We start from the raw sequence: 14,849 nt of genomic DNA, 5'->3' as shown, positions 1-14,849 counted from the left end.
TTCTTTATATTTTTCTTTTACATAATTTTAAAGTCACATTCTTTTAGTTTTGGACCTTTATTTTGACAAGAAAAGACATCTGAATTATAGCTGCAGTGATGGGAAAAACAGCAGCAGGCATTTCTGACAATTTATGTCATCTTCTAAATAAAGTGAATATCCAATTACCTGCGATGTTAGGAGATGAATCTGTTGGAAATACAAGTGCGATTAGAAGCTTGTATAGCTTAACATAAAAAAGGGAGACCATCGTTGTTAAAAAGTTGGGGGGGGGGTCTACTTTTGCTAGCCAGACATCACTATTCACAGACTGAATTATGTTCTAAACCTCACTGTCTACGCTCATTTCTTTAATAACCGATACAGATAATTTTTTTATTGCTGTGTAAGGATTTCTGCTTTACAAAAATGGACTCTGCTCGTTTTAAATTGCAAGCAGTCCTCTGAAACTTGAGTAGTCTTCTCACCTACAGCCATGAATCTATTTAAGTTCTCAACCTCCAGTACACTGAAAGAGGTGTAAGCAAAAAAGCCATCAGGAGAGCTTCATCAGTTGCAAATCTTTATTTACTCTCTGTGCACTTTTGTGAGCCGGCTAGGAGATAGATTTTTCTGCATGAAGTATTTAATAGCTACAGAAGCTTCATCAGTATGTAGTCTGCAACTGCATCCAAATGCTTTAAGACAGCATCCACCCACCGGTCCTCCTCAGAAACTGCACCTCGGAGCGAGTGAGGAGCAGAGTGTCTGACGCAGCATGCGATCATTCACCTTGACTGCGTGAGCCACTCGCTCGGACTTGCCTCGGCGCAGCTGTCCGCACACACAGAGGCAGAGCACTCTGGCAGCCATGGTTTGAGTGGGACGTACTATCGATCCTGCTGAAATGATGGTTTCTAAAAGGGAGGCAGTAAGCATGTCTGCACGCCCCTCCTCCACTTTGGAGGGGCCCTGAGATATCACCGAGCTCAGCACATTGCACCATCACCGTATGGGGAAAATGGGATTTTCACAGGGAGACGAGCTGAGGGGAAGGTAATTCAAGTCGCCACGCTATGCTCCTCACCAAGGATGTAAAATGAGCCATGTTACCTTCAGACGCCTCACAGAGTGGACAAACAAGGTCATTTTAAAAAGTCCTATTAATTCCAGGCCTTGACATATGCACAAGTTCTGAAGTTAACAAGGAAGTGAAGAAAAGGAAGATGGTTAATTAGCACTTTCATCCACGCAGCTTTTAGTGTGCAATCAGGACAAGCGCCACTGTGTGAATTATTATTCTGAATAAGGTGTAACTGATGTGGAGTTTTGTGCAGACTGTGCGATGCTCTAAACCTCATCCAGAAGGTGAGTATTCAGAGGATCCACTAGATGGCAACACTGTCCTTGTGTTTCCCAACATTTGCGCATATGTTTGCTCTGACTTTCACATTATTAGGAAATTCTGTGCAGGCTGTTATAGCAGGTCCGCTTCCACTCCATTCATAGGTGGCATGCACTGTACAGGAGCTTTTCAGAGATGTGAAGCTACTGCACCCTTTGCGTAGCAGATGACGGTTGTATGAAGAGCATACATGTCATGTTTGGTACAAATCAGTCATCAGTCGACACGCACGACTTTCCTTGGGGGGGGGGGGGTCAGTGTGTCAGTGAGTTGAGTATGATTTGCGACCTACTGAGCGACACTGACTGATGGCTCCGAGGACCGCAGCTTACCTCAAAATCATTAGCTCCTTTTTGAAGCTGTCCAAGTGAAAGACAGCCTGAAGGTCAAGGTGAAGAAGAAAATGCATCAGTATCGTCATGACGGTCATATGGTGTCTGTGCATACTTACTAACTGTGTTAATCGCCATCACTGTTACATATCCACGCATAAGGACAAAATATTACATCATAATTAAGTTCAACGATACACAAGTGAACACAAAAGCAGAAATATCCTATTATTCGTGTTTGGTGTAGCCATTATAAAGAAGTATTTAGACTGAATATAAAACCTCCAGCACATACATGTGAAAAATATGCCTTTCTTTTTCTGAAAAGTCTATAACAGCAAATATAAGCTCTGAATTAACAATAAAGGACTTGTCTACCCTCCTTTTTTTCACTCTCTGTTTCTGTCTCCTCTTTATGTCGTTAATGCTTCTCTTTTTCCAACTTGGAACTCATAGCATGCCAGCTCCGGCACTGTATAGCTACACAGATAATGTGGATAATAACATAAAATGAAAAGAAAAGAAAAAAAAAAGACTAAGAAGATGAGCCTATAGAGAGTCTACAGCGCTCCTCTTGGCAAAGTAAATGTGTTTGGCACAACAAAGCATTCAGACCGTGATTCTGCTTAATAAAACACCCAAACAGGACAAGAAAAAACAATAAAAGTGAATAAACAGTTGATGTGTGGGGTCCTACTTGACTTCTTTAACACTGAAGGGTGAACTATACTGAAGTTAGCTTTATACTGGAACATTTCAGTAGGTTTTCCATTTACAGCAATGTGTAAATTTTGTTTTCAAGTCCATGATGAGGTGTATGATTGTTTAGTATCTACATATGGACTCACTGCCACTTTGTTAGGTACATGTTATTAGTACTGGATTGTTCTTCAGAGCTGCTTTACACCTGGTTTATGCTTCGGCAGGAAATCTACCTCATAAACTTCCATGTGTGATCACAATCATCTGTTGTCTACTTTTGGGAAACCTGGGTGAATTGTTGCTTCAGTTTTCTGTTCTTAGCTGACAGGATCTGCACCAGGTGTGGTGTTCTACTGCTGTAGCCCATCTGCTTTAAGGTCTGATGTGTTGTGTAAGATGCACTTCTGCACACCTTGGTTGTAATGAGTGGTTATATGATTTAATTTTCCCTTGCTATCATCTCAAACCAGTCTGACTATTGTACTCAACAAATATAGTTGCAAAGCTCGTGATGAGTGTAAATGCATTTGATAAATATTTTTATATTTGTACACATCTTTGACCACATGCACAAAAAATTAAAAATAATTTAACCCATGATACTGGACTGTAGGACCATTTAAAAAAAATACATATATCTTCGGATTCATCTTATGAAAAATACACCTTTTCACTATCTTAAGACGCCAGAAAGGTTAGCATAACAAAACAGTTCTCTAGAAAGTGTTCATATCAGCAGTGAAATGTATTAGAATCTGATATTATAATTGGGTTTACATCTTCACTTCGGATTAAATATCGGCACCGCATATTATTTTAGATTTTTCGTGAATACATTTATGGCCTAAAGAAAATCAGCATAAACTGCATTACCAACACGAAGCCATCTTTGCTGTAGCTGCAGCCGCTCTGTGGGGAGGTCCTAATCTGGTCTAGCAGCTGGGAGCGTTTGACCACGTGACGCGAGAGCTGCTAGAGAGCAGCCATCACCATTTCACCTAATTCATGCCCAGCCTGGGAAAAAAGGTAAGAGCACAAGGAAGAGGAAAACTACGATGGAGTAGCTGAAGCCGTGCCTGGTCTCATCCACTGTGCTGCCGCCTCACAACTTAACAAGGTGTGTTTGCCGTGTGCTTTTCCTCTTGTGTTTTTGTGCTTACTGTGTCGAAACGTTTGTTTCGCTTCTAGTGTTTCTCTTTACATCACATTTAAATATCTGATATAAAAAAATAAAACAACGCCTGCAAAGCCTCCTCCCCCAGTTTAGACATAGCGACACAGTTTACTGGTTACTATCTTCGTCCCCCCCTTCTCTCTTTTATTAACATTAGCCATATTGTGTAGCTGCTTCAGCTAACGCCGACGGTTTTTGCTGTTTGTCGGATAACAAATGTTTCGCAGGCGGTCGAGTTTCAGGTAAACAAAGAAAAAAAAAAACCGAAGCTAAAGAAAGGCCAACCGTAAGAAACGGTTGACTCACGCGCTTCTTCTGTTTGTAGTTGCGCGTGGACGGTTCCACGAGCTCGGACCACACGGTCGCCAGGTCCATTTAAAACTATTAAGCCCAGGCTGCTTTTACGGTAGCTAGCATGGCAAAACTCTGAGGAATAAGTGTCCAGAAGGCCTACATACGCTCATTCACACCCTGCTGCTTCAGCTGCCAGCACGCTTTACTTTCACACAGTAAGTTTAGTTTTTATTCGGGCTGTTGTAGATGCGTGTTGGTACCAGTTTAGTCAAGGCCTGGAGGTAGAGGCACTATTGTTATACCTGGCTTCTCTTATGCTAATAGTCTGTCCTCAGTTTCAGAACGTGTGTGCTGTCTGTTTAAAGCTGTTTAGTTAGACATGAACCAATCAACAAAACCTGGATATTCTAACTTGAAAGGCGATCTTCATATGCCTGTGTAAGGTTGCATTAGCTATAGCGTTGTGCTAAATCGTGGTGATGACAAACTACAAAAAGTTAAAACTCAAAACAAAGCAGACTATATTAAATTCTTGAATGCACTCCTGTGCGACACAATGACTGTCTTTATTAAAGCTTGACCTGTATGTATTCAGGAAATCAGAAAAACAGGCTGTGGTTTAAGTTCAGGTGGGCCTGGTCTAAATTGAGCCTTACAATAGAAACAAGTGTCTTGATGCATGTTCAGTGATGTCCAGATGAACAGAATCAACTTTCCCGGATAGAAACAAATGTTTCCTTGGCTCAGGAAATCCGGCGAGGCCTGTCCTTCTGCATTTTAATCAGCTTCAAACCATTTGGGGGGCCCACGAACCCTAAACAAACCCAGGCTAGGATCCCAGCCCAAATACACCCCTCCACAAGCCGTCTTTTATACTCCCTGTGGGTATGTTTGTTTTGAAGTCCAAATGAAATCAGGGACGACTTCTTATTGTTCTTGCATTTTTGATTTGCCTGCTAATGTTGCATGCGTTGTAAGGTGGCCCTGTGCGGTGGGAGGGGGAGGGGGGGATGGTAAACTCCTGGCACAGAGAGTGTGCAAATTAACATGTTTCACTCTCCATGAATGCTGGACAGCCATCGAAAAAGAGATTGTTTACATTCAGATGCTGGCCACCCACTGCTTGCTTTTTCTTCCCTCCTTGCTTTCCAATCACTAAAGAGACATGACCCATTTAAATGGTTGTTTACTTGCATTAGAAGAAAGGCCAAAGCACTGCTCAATGAACTCTTGTCTACAATTCAATTAGAGTGGCCTTCCCTGCAGCACCATTTTCCACATTACACAATGCTCTCTACAGCTTTGCTGCAACATGGGCAGAAACGGGAAGCCCAGAAAGCTGCAGCTGTGACACCTGGGCCCACAAAAGTCACATATGTCTTTGGGATATTATTTCCAAACTAATCTTGCTACTGATTGCTTCTGGGCTTATTAAGGGAAACATGCTTCATGCTGTAAAAAGAAAAACTAGTATGAAAATTAAATTTGAAGACATAAATTCTTCATTTTTCTTTAACAGTAATGAGAAGGTAGTCCATCAGGCTTTTATTGTCCAGTTTCTCTGCTGAAACTATTTCTGCCTCAAAAGAGCTCCTGTCCAGCTGTGCTTCTCTAAAACTTTTTTTAAAACCAGACATTTTATTACAGCTTTTCCTGTTGCCCTCTGACTAGACAGCAATATAATAGGAAATGGCTGGAGTTTTTCCTGTCTTTTTTCCCCCTGTTTGTGGAGGTTGTGGGAATATTTCACTTTCACATTTGATGCGTCATGTTATCCTGTGGAGAATGCTGCTTTTTATGCTCTTTTAACATTTCCAAAGCCAGCACTATTAGAAGATTTAATCGCATTTGTAATGCCGCAGAGCAAAAACTCCTGTTGATTTTATTACATACATTTTGTTGCATTCAGGGTTGGCCTATCAGCCACTTGATAAATGGTCGAAATTGGCAACGTCAAGTTTTCGTGAGTTCTCAGATGTACTTTTCTTTTTCAAGAAATGTTGGTAAAGTAATGCATGAAATTGAGGACAACTAATCAAATAAGACTTGAATGTTTTTCATGTTGTTTGTGCAACGTAATCCCAAATTAAATTACTTAGCCAAAATGAGAACACAATAACATGGGTGTTTACCACTTACACATGCAGAGCTATGTACACTGCATGGATCTGGAGCTATATTTTATCCAGACGGTTAAATTTATGTGAAAAAATCAAGTTTTGTCGGTCTGCACAACCACATCGAGCCACAGGCATAGTCGGATTATGTGGTTGTTTTTCTACATCTATAATAAATGAATTCAGTTAAGCAAAAATTCAAAGCTGATTATCACAGTTTATCTGCTGCAGTGTGATGAACGTTGACTTCTGGGTAAAATAAAACTGAAGCATACATTTGTGCTCATATCAAAAAGAGTTTTAAGCAGACACATTCCTAATAGTATAAAGTGATAACACCAATAGGATAAATTTCCTGTCATGGATTTTATGGGATGCTGCCATCTCGCCCAAACCTATATAGCCATTTGTTTTATAAGACCCTGAAGATGGCATCTATAATCTGTCGGTTATTAAATGTTGAGCTGTAGCTGTCCAAACTGCCACTTTAACTAGGTCAGCCTATTCTCTGTGACGAGTCTAATCCATTATACAAAATCGTTTCAATCTAGCAAATACACTGTTGACTAAGTGATGAGAACTCGTTGGTCTTGTCTTTCTTGGCTGGCTCAGCATAAGAACTGAAACTGTTGAACTGGTTTAAATGGGGGGGGCGGGACTCTGCCTTGGTCTCACTGTATGAAAGCTGAAGAGTTTTAAGTTAAAGATAAATGAATGGCAGTGATGTCTTTTGTCAAGGTTGTAGAAATGTGGCTGTGGTCAACAGATGCCTGCTTCCTGTTGTATGATGATGTTATCTTGTACTTGGTTTTATATCTTTGGTCATATGACAGTGCCTTCTTTATGTTAAATGCAGTCAGTCATGAGAGCAAAGTCACTCTTGAGGGTACATAAGACTTGCTGTTTTCCTTATACGGATCCTGATGATGTTTTGTTTTATCTAATGCTGTCATTGTCTTAAACAGATTAGTTTGAACTTTGTTCTGCTTTCACTTCCTCTGACCTCATCAGGTTGGCTTCCAGCTCGTCATCTGGCCTTGGCTGTCTGCATCTAACAAAGCAAAAGGACAAACCTGCATCTTAGGTGACCGCAGGACACTGGAATAGAGGGTCTGTGGCTGATTACTCCCCCCATTAGTCTTTGAGGAAGCGGGGGGAGGAAGAGGAGGAAGAACGAGCTGCTATATCTACCTGTAGCATGGGGCAGAAAGTCCCAGGTGGCATTAAAACCATCGATATGCGGGATCCAGCATTCAGCCCCCTGAAGTTGGAGCTACAGGCCCTGAATCACACTAAGCCATCACGACTGGATCTGCTGCTGGACATGCCACCCGCGAGCCTGGACATCCAGGTCCAACACTCGTGGAACAATGATGACCGCTCCCTCAACGTCTTCGTCAAAGATGACAACAAGCTGGTGTTCCACCGGCACCCTGTTGCGCAGAGCACGGACGCCATCCGGGGCCGTGTTGGCTACACAAGGGGACTGCATGTGTGGGAGATAAGCTGGGCCATGCGCCAAAGGGGTACACACGCTGTGGTCGGAGTGGCTACAAGTGACGCACCTCTACACTCAGTGGGCTACACAGCTTTGGTAGGAAGTAATGCTGAATCCTGGGGCTGGGACCTGTGCAGGAGTAAACTCTACCACGATGGCAAAAATCACCCAGCAAAACCCTACCCGGCCTTCCTTGAACCAGACGACACCTTCATAATACCAGACTCTCTCTTAGTAGTCTTGGACATGGATGAGGGGACTCTTGGTTATATAGTAGATGGACATTATTTAGGGGTGGCATTCAGAGGACTTAAAGGCAGGAAGCTGTACCCTGTGGTGAGTGCTGTGTGGGGACACTGTGAAATACGAATCCGGTACATAAATGGACTTGATCGTAAGTATGAATTTTAAATTAAATATTACTCCCGTTCAGATTGTCTGTCATGTTCAGCTGTGTCATTGTGATCTCTTGTTTACTGAGCTCACCTAACCAGTGGGAGGATTTATTGATGCAATAAAAAGAGGTTTAACAGTTAGGGCTTGTCCCAGTGTCTAAACAGGCCATGTTACCAAAGAGTAGCATTACTGTATTTGTGTGGCTACCTCTCTAAATGTTATGTAAAACAGTACATATATCATTACACAGTGTGTTATCTTGCTGTTCAGTCCAGATTACTTAGAAATTTATATATAGATGCCTCTCTGGCTTAATTTGCCTGATATCAGACATAAAATGGAAGTTAAATCACTATTAAAGTCTGACATTGCATCCACTCTGGCAGCAATAGGAAATGTCTCAGTTTTGGTAAACAATTTTGGATCACTCTAAAGTAGAAATGTAATATATTTATATATAAGTATGTGGTGTCTCTCTCTCTCTCAGTCTTTGTCTACTTCAGAAGAGGCACAAGCGCAGGTTGTCTTCAAATCACAGGGCTGGTGTTTCAATTCCTGGTCCCTTTGTAGAAATACAGAATCATCCTTAGACAAGCCACCAATGTCAAGCTGCTCAAAGTATCAGGCCCTGCATGGCAGCTTCTCGACCATTAGTGTGATTAAAAAGTAGTTACCAGTAGTCAGCTATCACTAAAAAGGTGTGGTATATGCTTAGTTCGTTCATTTATTGACTCTTTTTTTGTTTGTTCAAAAGAAGGAGAAAGATTTGTAAACACAAAGTGCAAACAAAAGCAGTCAAAGGTAACATTTTTTTCAAAGGTAACAAAAGCAAAGACAGGAGAGTGAGGACTTGTGAGACAACAAATAAAAAGTTTCAGAAGTTCACTTTAAGCAGTTCTTTGTTTCAAATGAACTTTGACCAAAATTAATTTTGTGACAAGTAAACTACATTTTGCCCTCTTCATGGCCAGATTTTAAAGAGACGGGCAAATAAAAACTTAATTCCAAGCGTATCATAAACTACATGTTGCATTGTAAGAGGAAATCTGTTTTATATTAAAATTGCAGGTTTCTCAGGTTAATAGAGTGCATAGCAAACTCCTGTCAAGTCCCAGAGCTCTCTCCATCAAGTTAACATCTGTCTGAGGTTGCCTTTGTCTTACTTTCAGTTTTTAATCCTCCCTCTTTGCCAGCTCAGAATGGGGATTTTTTTTTTCTTCAATGTTTTTGGTTTGGTACATTTTCTGTAGGTATTCTAGTTGTTCCGCTGTCTGCCATTTCACCTACATGGGGAAACCTACTAATGGGTATCGGGGAAAATGACAACACTGTCTTCGTGTTTTGGTTGTTCTGTCTACTTCATTTTCTTGGTAAAGGTACCCTGTGTTAGGCTTTGCAGATTTAGTCATTTTTCTAATCCGCATTTCTCAATTATGGATTAATGGTTATGCCTGAATGAGCGAATGGTATCATATTTGACAAAATCAGTTTCTTATGTATCCCTTGTCTGAGGTGTTGTCTTGAGATTACCTCAGACAGCTGTGTCCTGTGCTGAACTAGTGCATGAACAGACATGCTGCAAACTTCCCTTTCTTGTCATTGCCTGCACTTTGGCTTGCTTTTAATCAGAACCAGGTGATCCTTTATGTAAGTGTACAAAAAACAACATGCTAGTTGTCCCATCAGACAAATAATAAGAAATGACTCCAGTTGGATTAATCCCAGTTATTCCTTGGCTCATGAGGTTTCAGTGAGGAAAGATGGTGCTTATTGAAACATGTTGTACTACCCGGATGTCCCAAGTGTTCTGTGCTCATTAGATTTTTATGTTGAGCTCAGATCTCTTGACCTAGTTTCAGCCTGAATAAAAGAAACTGTCATATACATAAAAGCCTCTTTGAAGTTGATGATTTTTTTTTTTTTTTAACTGTTGTATTTGGAGCAGGGAGATCTCTAATCTTAAGTAGTCTTGTTAAACGCACTTGGTATCATTATATGTAGTTAATCTTGTGACTTGATCCAATGTGCAGAGCTGCCACAGCAGCTGAAGTCCACACTTTTTGTTGTCTCAAACAAGTCCAAACCTGGAGAAAATACGTATACTAGAGTTGCAAAGTTGAGATGAGATAGCCTTTATTTGTCAGTTGCAGGTCTTTTGCCCATCTGTTCCGCACATACACATTTTATGTTCTACATTTTAAAATATGACAAAAACTGTAGTGTACCAGTATTTGGCACTGAAGACTTTTGTCTTTTAAATAAACTGAGACGGCGTATATGTTGTTGCTCACGAAGTGAAATGTAGGCAGTAAAGTTAAATAACCTAGAATCTTTGTATCAGAAACTTCATTCTCCTGCTGCTACCTCCATTACTCTTAAAAAAAACAAAACAAAAACAAACAAAAAAAAAACTGCCTGTATTACCAGATGATTCTTATGGGACAGGCATGGTTGTGCATTGGTCATATGCAGTTTTGCATGCACTTATATATTGTAGCTGCTTACTGTCGTCAGAGGGCAGTGTCATAAATGTGGAACAACTTGTCTGTGGGCAACTCTTGTTTGCATCAGGCTTGCTGACAGATTCTTGACTTCTGCCTGCAGAAGTGGAATTGAGCTAGCCCTACAAAAGCCAAATATGTGATCAATAGATTTTGTTGTTTTTTTTAAAGGAATATTTTAGATGCATTATGGTGTACTCTACTATTTAACTTGTGTAAGCTGTCATATAAACAGCTGAACTGCATTTGCAGTGTTCTTTTGTCCATGGGGCATGTGTGGATCCCAGATGTGTTAATACTGTGTTAGAAATCATCCATTTTATTTCAGAGTGCATGTTTTGATGGTGTGAAGTGCCTTTGAATATCTCAAGCCTAAAAAAACTTAAGCTCAAATGTGGAACATCATAATGACTGATGTATGGAGACATAATTAGTTTTTGAGGGGGAAGGTTAGAGCTCAAAATTTGGCTACAGTCCACTGAACCTGCTGCCTTCTCTAGAGCAGCAGCCTCCGGTTAAAACAATGTTATTGGACATGACACGATATGCACGCTGCCTTTTTGCTCGACTTATACATGCTCCTGAAATTAGCTTCTGTCTCTGCAAATGCATAATTTTAACTTTATCACCCTCTTTCTCTCCCCCAGCTGAACCGCTCTCTCTGATGGACCTGTGTAGGCGTTCAGTGAGGGTGGCATTAGGAAGAGAGCGTCTGAGTGAAATCCATAGACTACCCCTGCCAGCCTCTCTCAAGAACTACCTGCTCTACCAATGACGCCGCCGACAGTCACAACATTCTGAGCACACCCTCATTTCTTTGTTTCTCTGGGATCATTCTCGGGTTAAACCTGTTTGACAGCATTGCTCAAGCCTCCAGGACTGAATCAGCCTCATGATTCTATGAGTACGCTTCCATGTCAGTGGCTGGACTCCTTTTCAGTTTCTTATCTTGTTTTTAATGACTCTTTCTCAATTGTATTATCTAACTTTATCAAATCAGGAATCACTGAGCACTATGCACACGCTGATCCAGGCGATGCCCTGGCAGTCACCAGTTTGTAGGTTGCTGTGGTCAAGGTAGTTAAGTGGTCAGTACCTCTGCTGTGACCTCCAGACTTTCTGATTTATGCATTAATGGCTTGCAGGCTCAGAAATGTGATACGCTGTAGTACTAAAACACCTAGTGATGAATTGGCTCAGCAATGCATTGCCTGTATCTGACCACAAGGTGGCAGCACATATCAATCTGTAAAACAACTTAAATTGAGCATTATAACAGAATTGTTTTTAGAAATCAGAAGATTTTAAAAGTGGTAGTGGATTAGAAAAAGGAAAAAAAAAAGTGCTCCAGACACAACACAGAAAAGAGATGCTTACCACTCCATAGAGAGCGTCTGTAGTGCAGTGCGGTTAGTGCACTGTGAGGCCCCTGAGCTGCTCTGACCTCTCACTGTGCTATCAGGTTTCTGTGATCTAAAAGGGCCGCATCACTAGCCATCAGGCATCCGACAGGAATGCGATCAGCAGTAATTTTAACAGAAATATAATGTCACTGTGATTATTTGTAGCATGCATCTGCAGGAATTGTTTTCTCAATAGAGTCACGTCTTTTTATCATTTATCACTCCTGCTTTCTTGTAGTGCAGTAGTTTTCAACCACATGCCGTTGAGGCCCAAGAGTTTTTTTGTTTTGTTTTTTTTTGTTTTTTTTGTTTTTAAATCAGTCTCTTCATCGGATGACTTCACTGGTTTGCACAAATTAAGCCAGGTAATGGGGAAAACAAATGAAATAGCTACTTTAGTGTAACAGCTGACTGACTCTTGGGTCCCACTGGCTCATAGCTGAGAACCATTGATGTAGTGTTTGTGTTTATTACATTAAAAAAGAGGGGCAAGGGGAGTTTGAGGTAATGGGCTATGTAGATGCCTGAATTCACAAGCTAAAGTTTTAAGGCACTGTACTGAGATAAAAAATGACAATCTTCAACGTGCTGCACAAATGTAATAAAAGGTCAAATTGCCAACGCAAATATCATAGACCTGTTGTCGCTAGTATTTTTAAATGTGCAAATGTGACACACATTCAGGAAGCAGCTGAACGTGGACACACACTTCACTTTTCCTTGCTTGCAGCTTCCTTTTTTTATTTGTACTTCTTGTTGTAGATTTGTTTGTAAGTATCTATTAAAGATGATTTCAAATTATATAGTGTGCATTGTTTTAACTGCAGCCAAAGCAGTACAATCTCCTGTACTCTACAAACTCCCTGGCTGTGTTCACAGTATGGAAACTACATTAGAAGTACTGTAACTAATGGTCATTATTAGGTCTCTTTACTTTAATAATTCTTTAAAAAAAAAATTTAATTTTTAAAAAAATTGTTTTTTTAAGAATGAGACCGTTTTAACACTTAGATGACAGAGTACTGAGATTTGCTGTCTCCAACTCATTTGATGGAGATTAACCATTAAAATAAAGGGAGCAGAGATGGTGTCATTATAAACTGAAGTAGAGTTGTTTAGTTATTCCTATCTAAAATATAATGGATTTGTAAATAAATCATTCAGTCATTTTGGAATAGCTTTGTCACTGGATGCTTAAGGAAAGAATAGGAAACAAACGGATGCTACATTACCATCATCCTCCCACACAGGTGTTTTCACTGTTTGGTCTCAGTGTGTGGAGCAGTGCGTGGGTGTGTCCACTGAGTCTATGTTTGGACCTGTTTTTCTGACATGAAACAGGTAATTGTGTTACTAATCACAATAATTAATGTTTTGTTCCTAAACAACAGAACCTTCATTTATGTCATTAATTAGGGTTTCTCTGTTTAATGTTAACATAGCTGCTGTGAATCCAATTACTGAAATGACTTGCAGATATGAAAGAACACTTATGTCCTCCCAGTTAGATTTGAGTATTCCATTGATCCTATACTTTTTATGCCTAGTAGGTAAAAATACTACAAGCGGCAAATTTGATTGTATTCTTATGTGCTGGCTTTCAGATGGGACTGATTTTAGTGAACAGGTAGGAAAACGAGTGTATATAATGACATTAATAATGGCTGAATTCCATTTCGCTGATTCAGAGAGAAGTAGTTGTGTGTTGAGCTAATGTCACACTGCGATGGCTTCCTGGGAGACATGGATATCACGAGCCTTTATTAATGATATTAATTACAAATGACTGCATCAAGGCTAAAGATTAAGAGTATTTTTGTTTGTGTATTTCTTTGTTTTTGTCTTTGTTTTTGTGGCAGGAAGTGTTGCACTCTAGTACTAAGTAAACAGACTTTTGTGACCTCACTGGACCAGATGTGAAGTCTTATCAGCCGGATAAATGGAAATCACCTGTGTGGAACAACAAGAAAAACAAGTTTACTTGTGTAAGCTTTCAACAACGAGGCAATTCAAGATATGAGCTAAGATAAAAAAAGAGTGTTTAAAAAGTTTTTAATCTTGAAGTTAAACTGAAGATTAATAGTTAAATTAACATTGTACACTATGACAATCCAATGCTAGATAAGAAGAAGAAGGTTTGTTCTGCATAACCTGAGAGATCCAGAAACTGACTCATGGATTGTCTAAGTTCTTAGAAAACAGGATGCCATTATAAGGATCTGAGACACTGGCTCATGTGATCCACTGTCCTGTCTTTAGTGAGAATGCTGCCACAGCTCAACACTGGACTTTTGGTAGAATCCAGCTCATCCACACACACATACATACTGTATATCAGCGGTTTCCAACCTTTTTTGCGCCACGGACCGGTTTATTCCTGACAATATTTTCATGGACCAGCGTTTAAGGTGTCGCGGATAAATATAACAAAATAAAACTAGTACCGGTACCGAAAAAAAGAAAATTTATTCATAACACACGTGAAAAGACCCAGGAAAACAGAGTAAACGATAAAAACGATAACAAAATAATGCTGAAAACCGATAAAAACCCTGAAAACTATACATTTCACACCTGAGCCTCAACTCTCGCGGCCCGGTACCGGTCCGAGGCCCGGGGGTTGGGGACCGCTGCTGTATATGATAAACCATGGGGGACATCTTAAGCTTCTCCTAAAATTTGCATTTAAAGCTAAGTTACTGAGCTGATTTACTTGAAAGATTTTAGCCATACTATACAAAGACCATGGGGAACATTAGCTTTTACAAACTGGATCCTTTGACCCACAACTTTTAGGTACATAAATAGCACGAGGTCTTCTGAATGTCAGTGAGATGCAGAGCCACATTTTGTGGCTCCTGACACTGCATGTCCTACCACATTTCACAGCCTTTATTTTATTCCTCATATAATAAATACCAATTAAGAAATATATAGGTGCTGGTTTACAAGTTTAAAAAAAAGGTAAACAAACACACTCGGAGTGCTTTAAATGGTAATGGGTAAAACCAGTAAAGTCGGGAGCAGGCAGTGGTGGGATGGGTGTGG

At 40.3% G+C, this 14,849-nt stretch overlaps 1 protein-coding gene across 2 annotated transcripts; it reads left to right on the top strand.

Annotated features, from left to right (window-relative positions):
* The first annotated feature begins 3,309 nt into the window (after window positions 1-3,309).
* Window positions 3,310-12,602, top strand: spsb1 (splA/ryanodine receptor domain and SOCS box containing 1). Of its 2 annotated transcripts, none has more exons than XM_082518808.1 (3): window positions 3,310-3,535; window positions 7,015-7,895; window positions 11,046-12,602. In XM_082518808.1, the coding sequence occupies exons 2-3, from the start codon at window positions 7,202-7,204 to the stop codon at window positions 11,171-11,173; spliced, it is 822 nt and encodes a 273-aa protein (XP_082374934.1). In that variant the 5' UTR covers window positions 3,310-3,535; window positions 7,015-7,201; the 3' UTR covers window positions 11,174-12,602. The 2 variants fall into 2 exon arrangements, with proteins under 2 accessions (XP_082374934.1, XP_082374935.1); XM_082518809.1 differs by lacking the exon at window positions 3,310-3,535 and adding an exon at window positions 3,693-3,834.
* The last annotated feature ends 2,247 nt before the right edge of the window (window positions 12,603-14,849 follow it).

Source organism: Aulonocara stuartgranti (genome assembly GCF_965226115.1).
Source record: "Aulonocara stuartgranti genome assembly, chromosome: 20".
NCBI lineage: Eukaryota > Metazoa > Chordata > Actinopteri > Cichliformes > Cichlidae > Aulonocara > Aulonocara stuartgranti.
This window is presented reverse-complemented; position numbering and strand designations above follow the sequence as displayed.

What these genes read in the sequence shown, in the direction of transcription:
- spsb1 (XM_082518808.1), top strand. Translation starts at nt 7,202, where the DNA reads ATGGGGCAGAAAGTCCCAGGTGGCATTAAAACCATCGATATGCGGGAT. An exon ending in GTACATAAATGGACTTGATC is followed by an intron (nt 7,896 to 11,045) that starts GTAAGTATGAAT and finishes TCTCTCCCCCAG; the next exon opens with CTGAACCGCTCTCTCTGATG.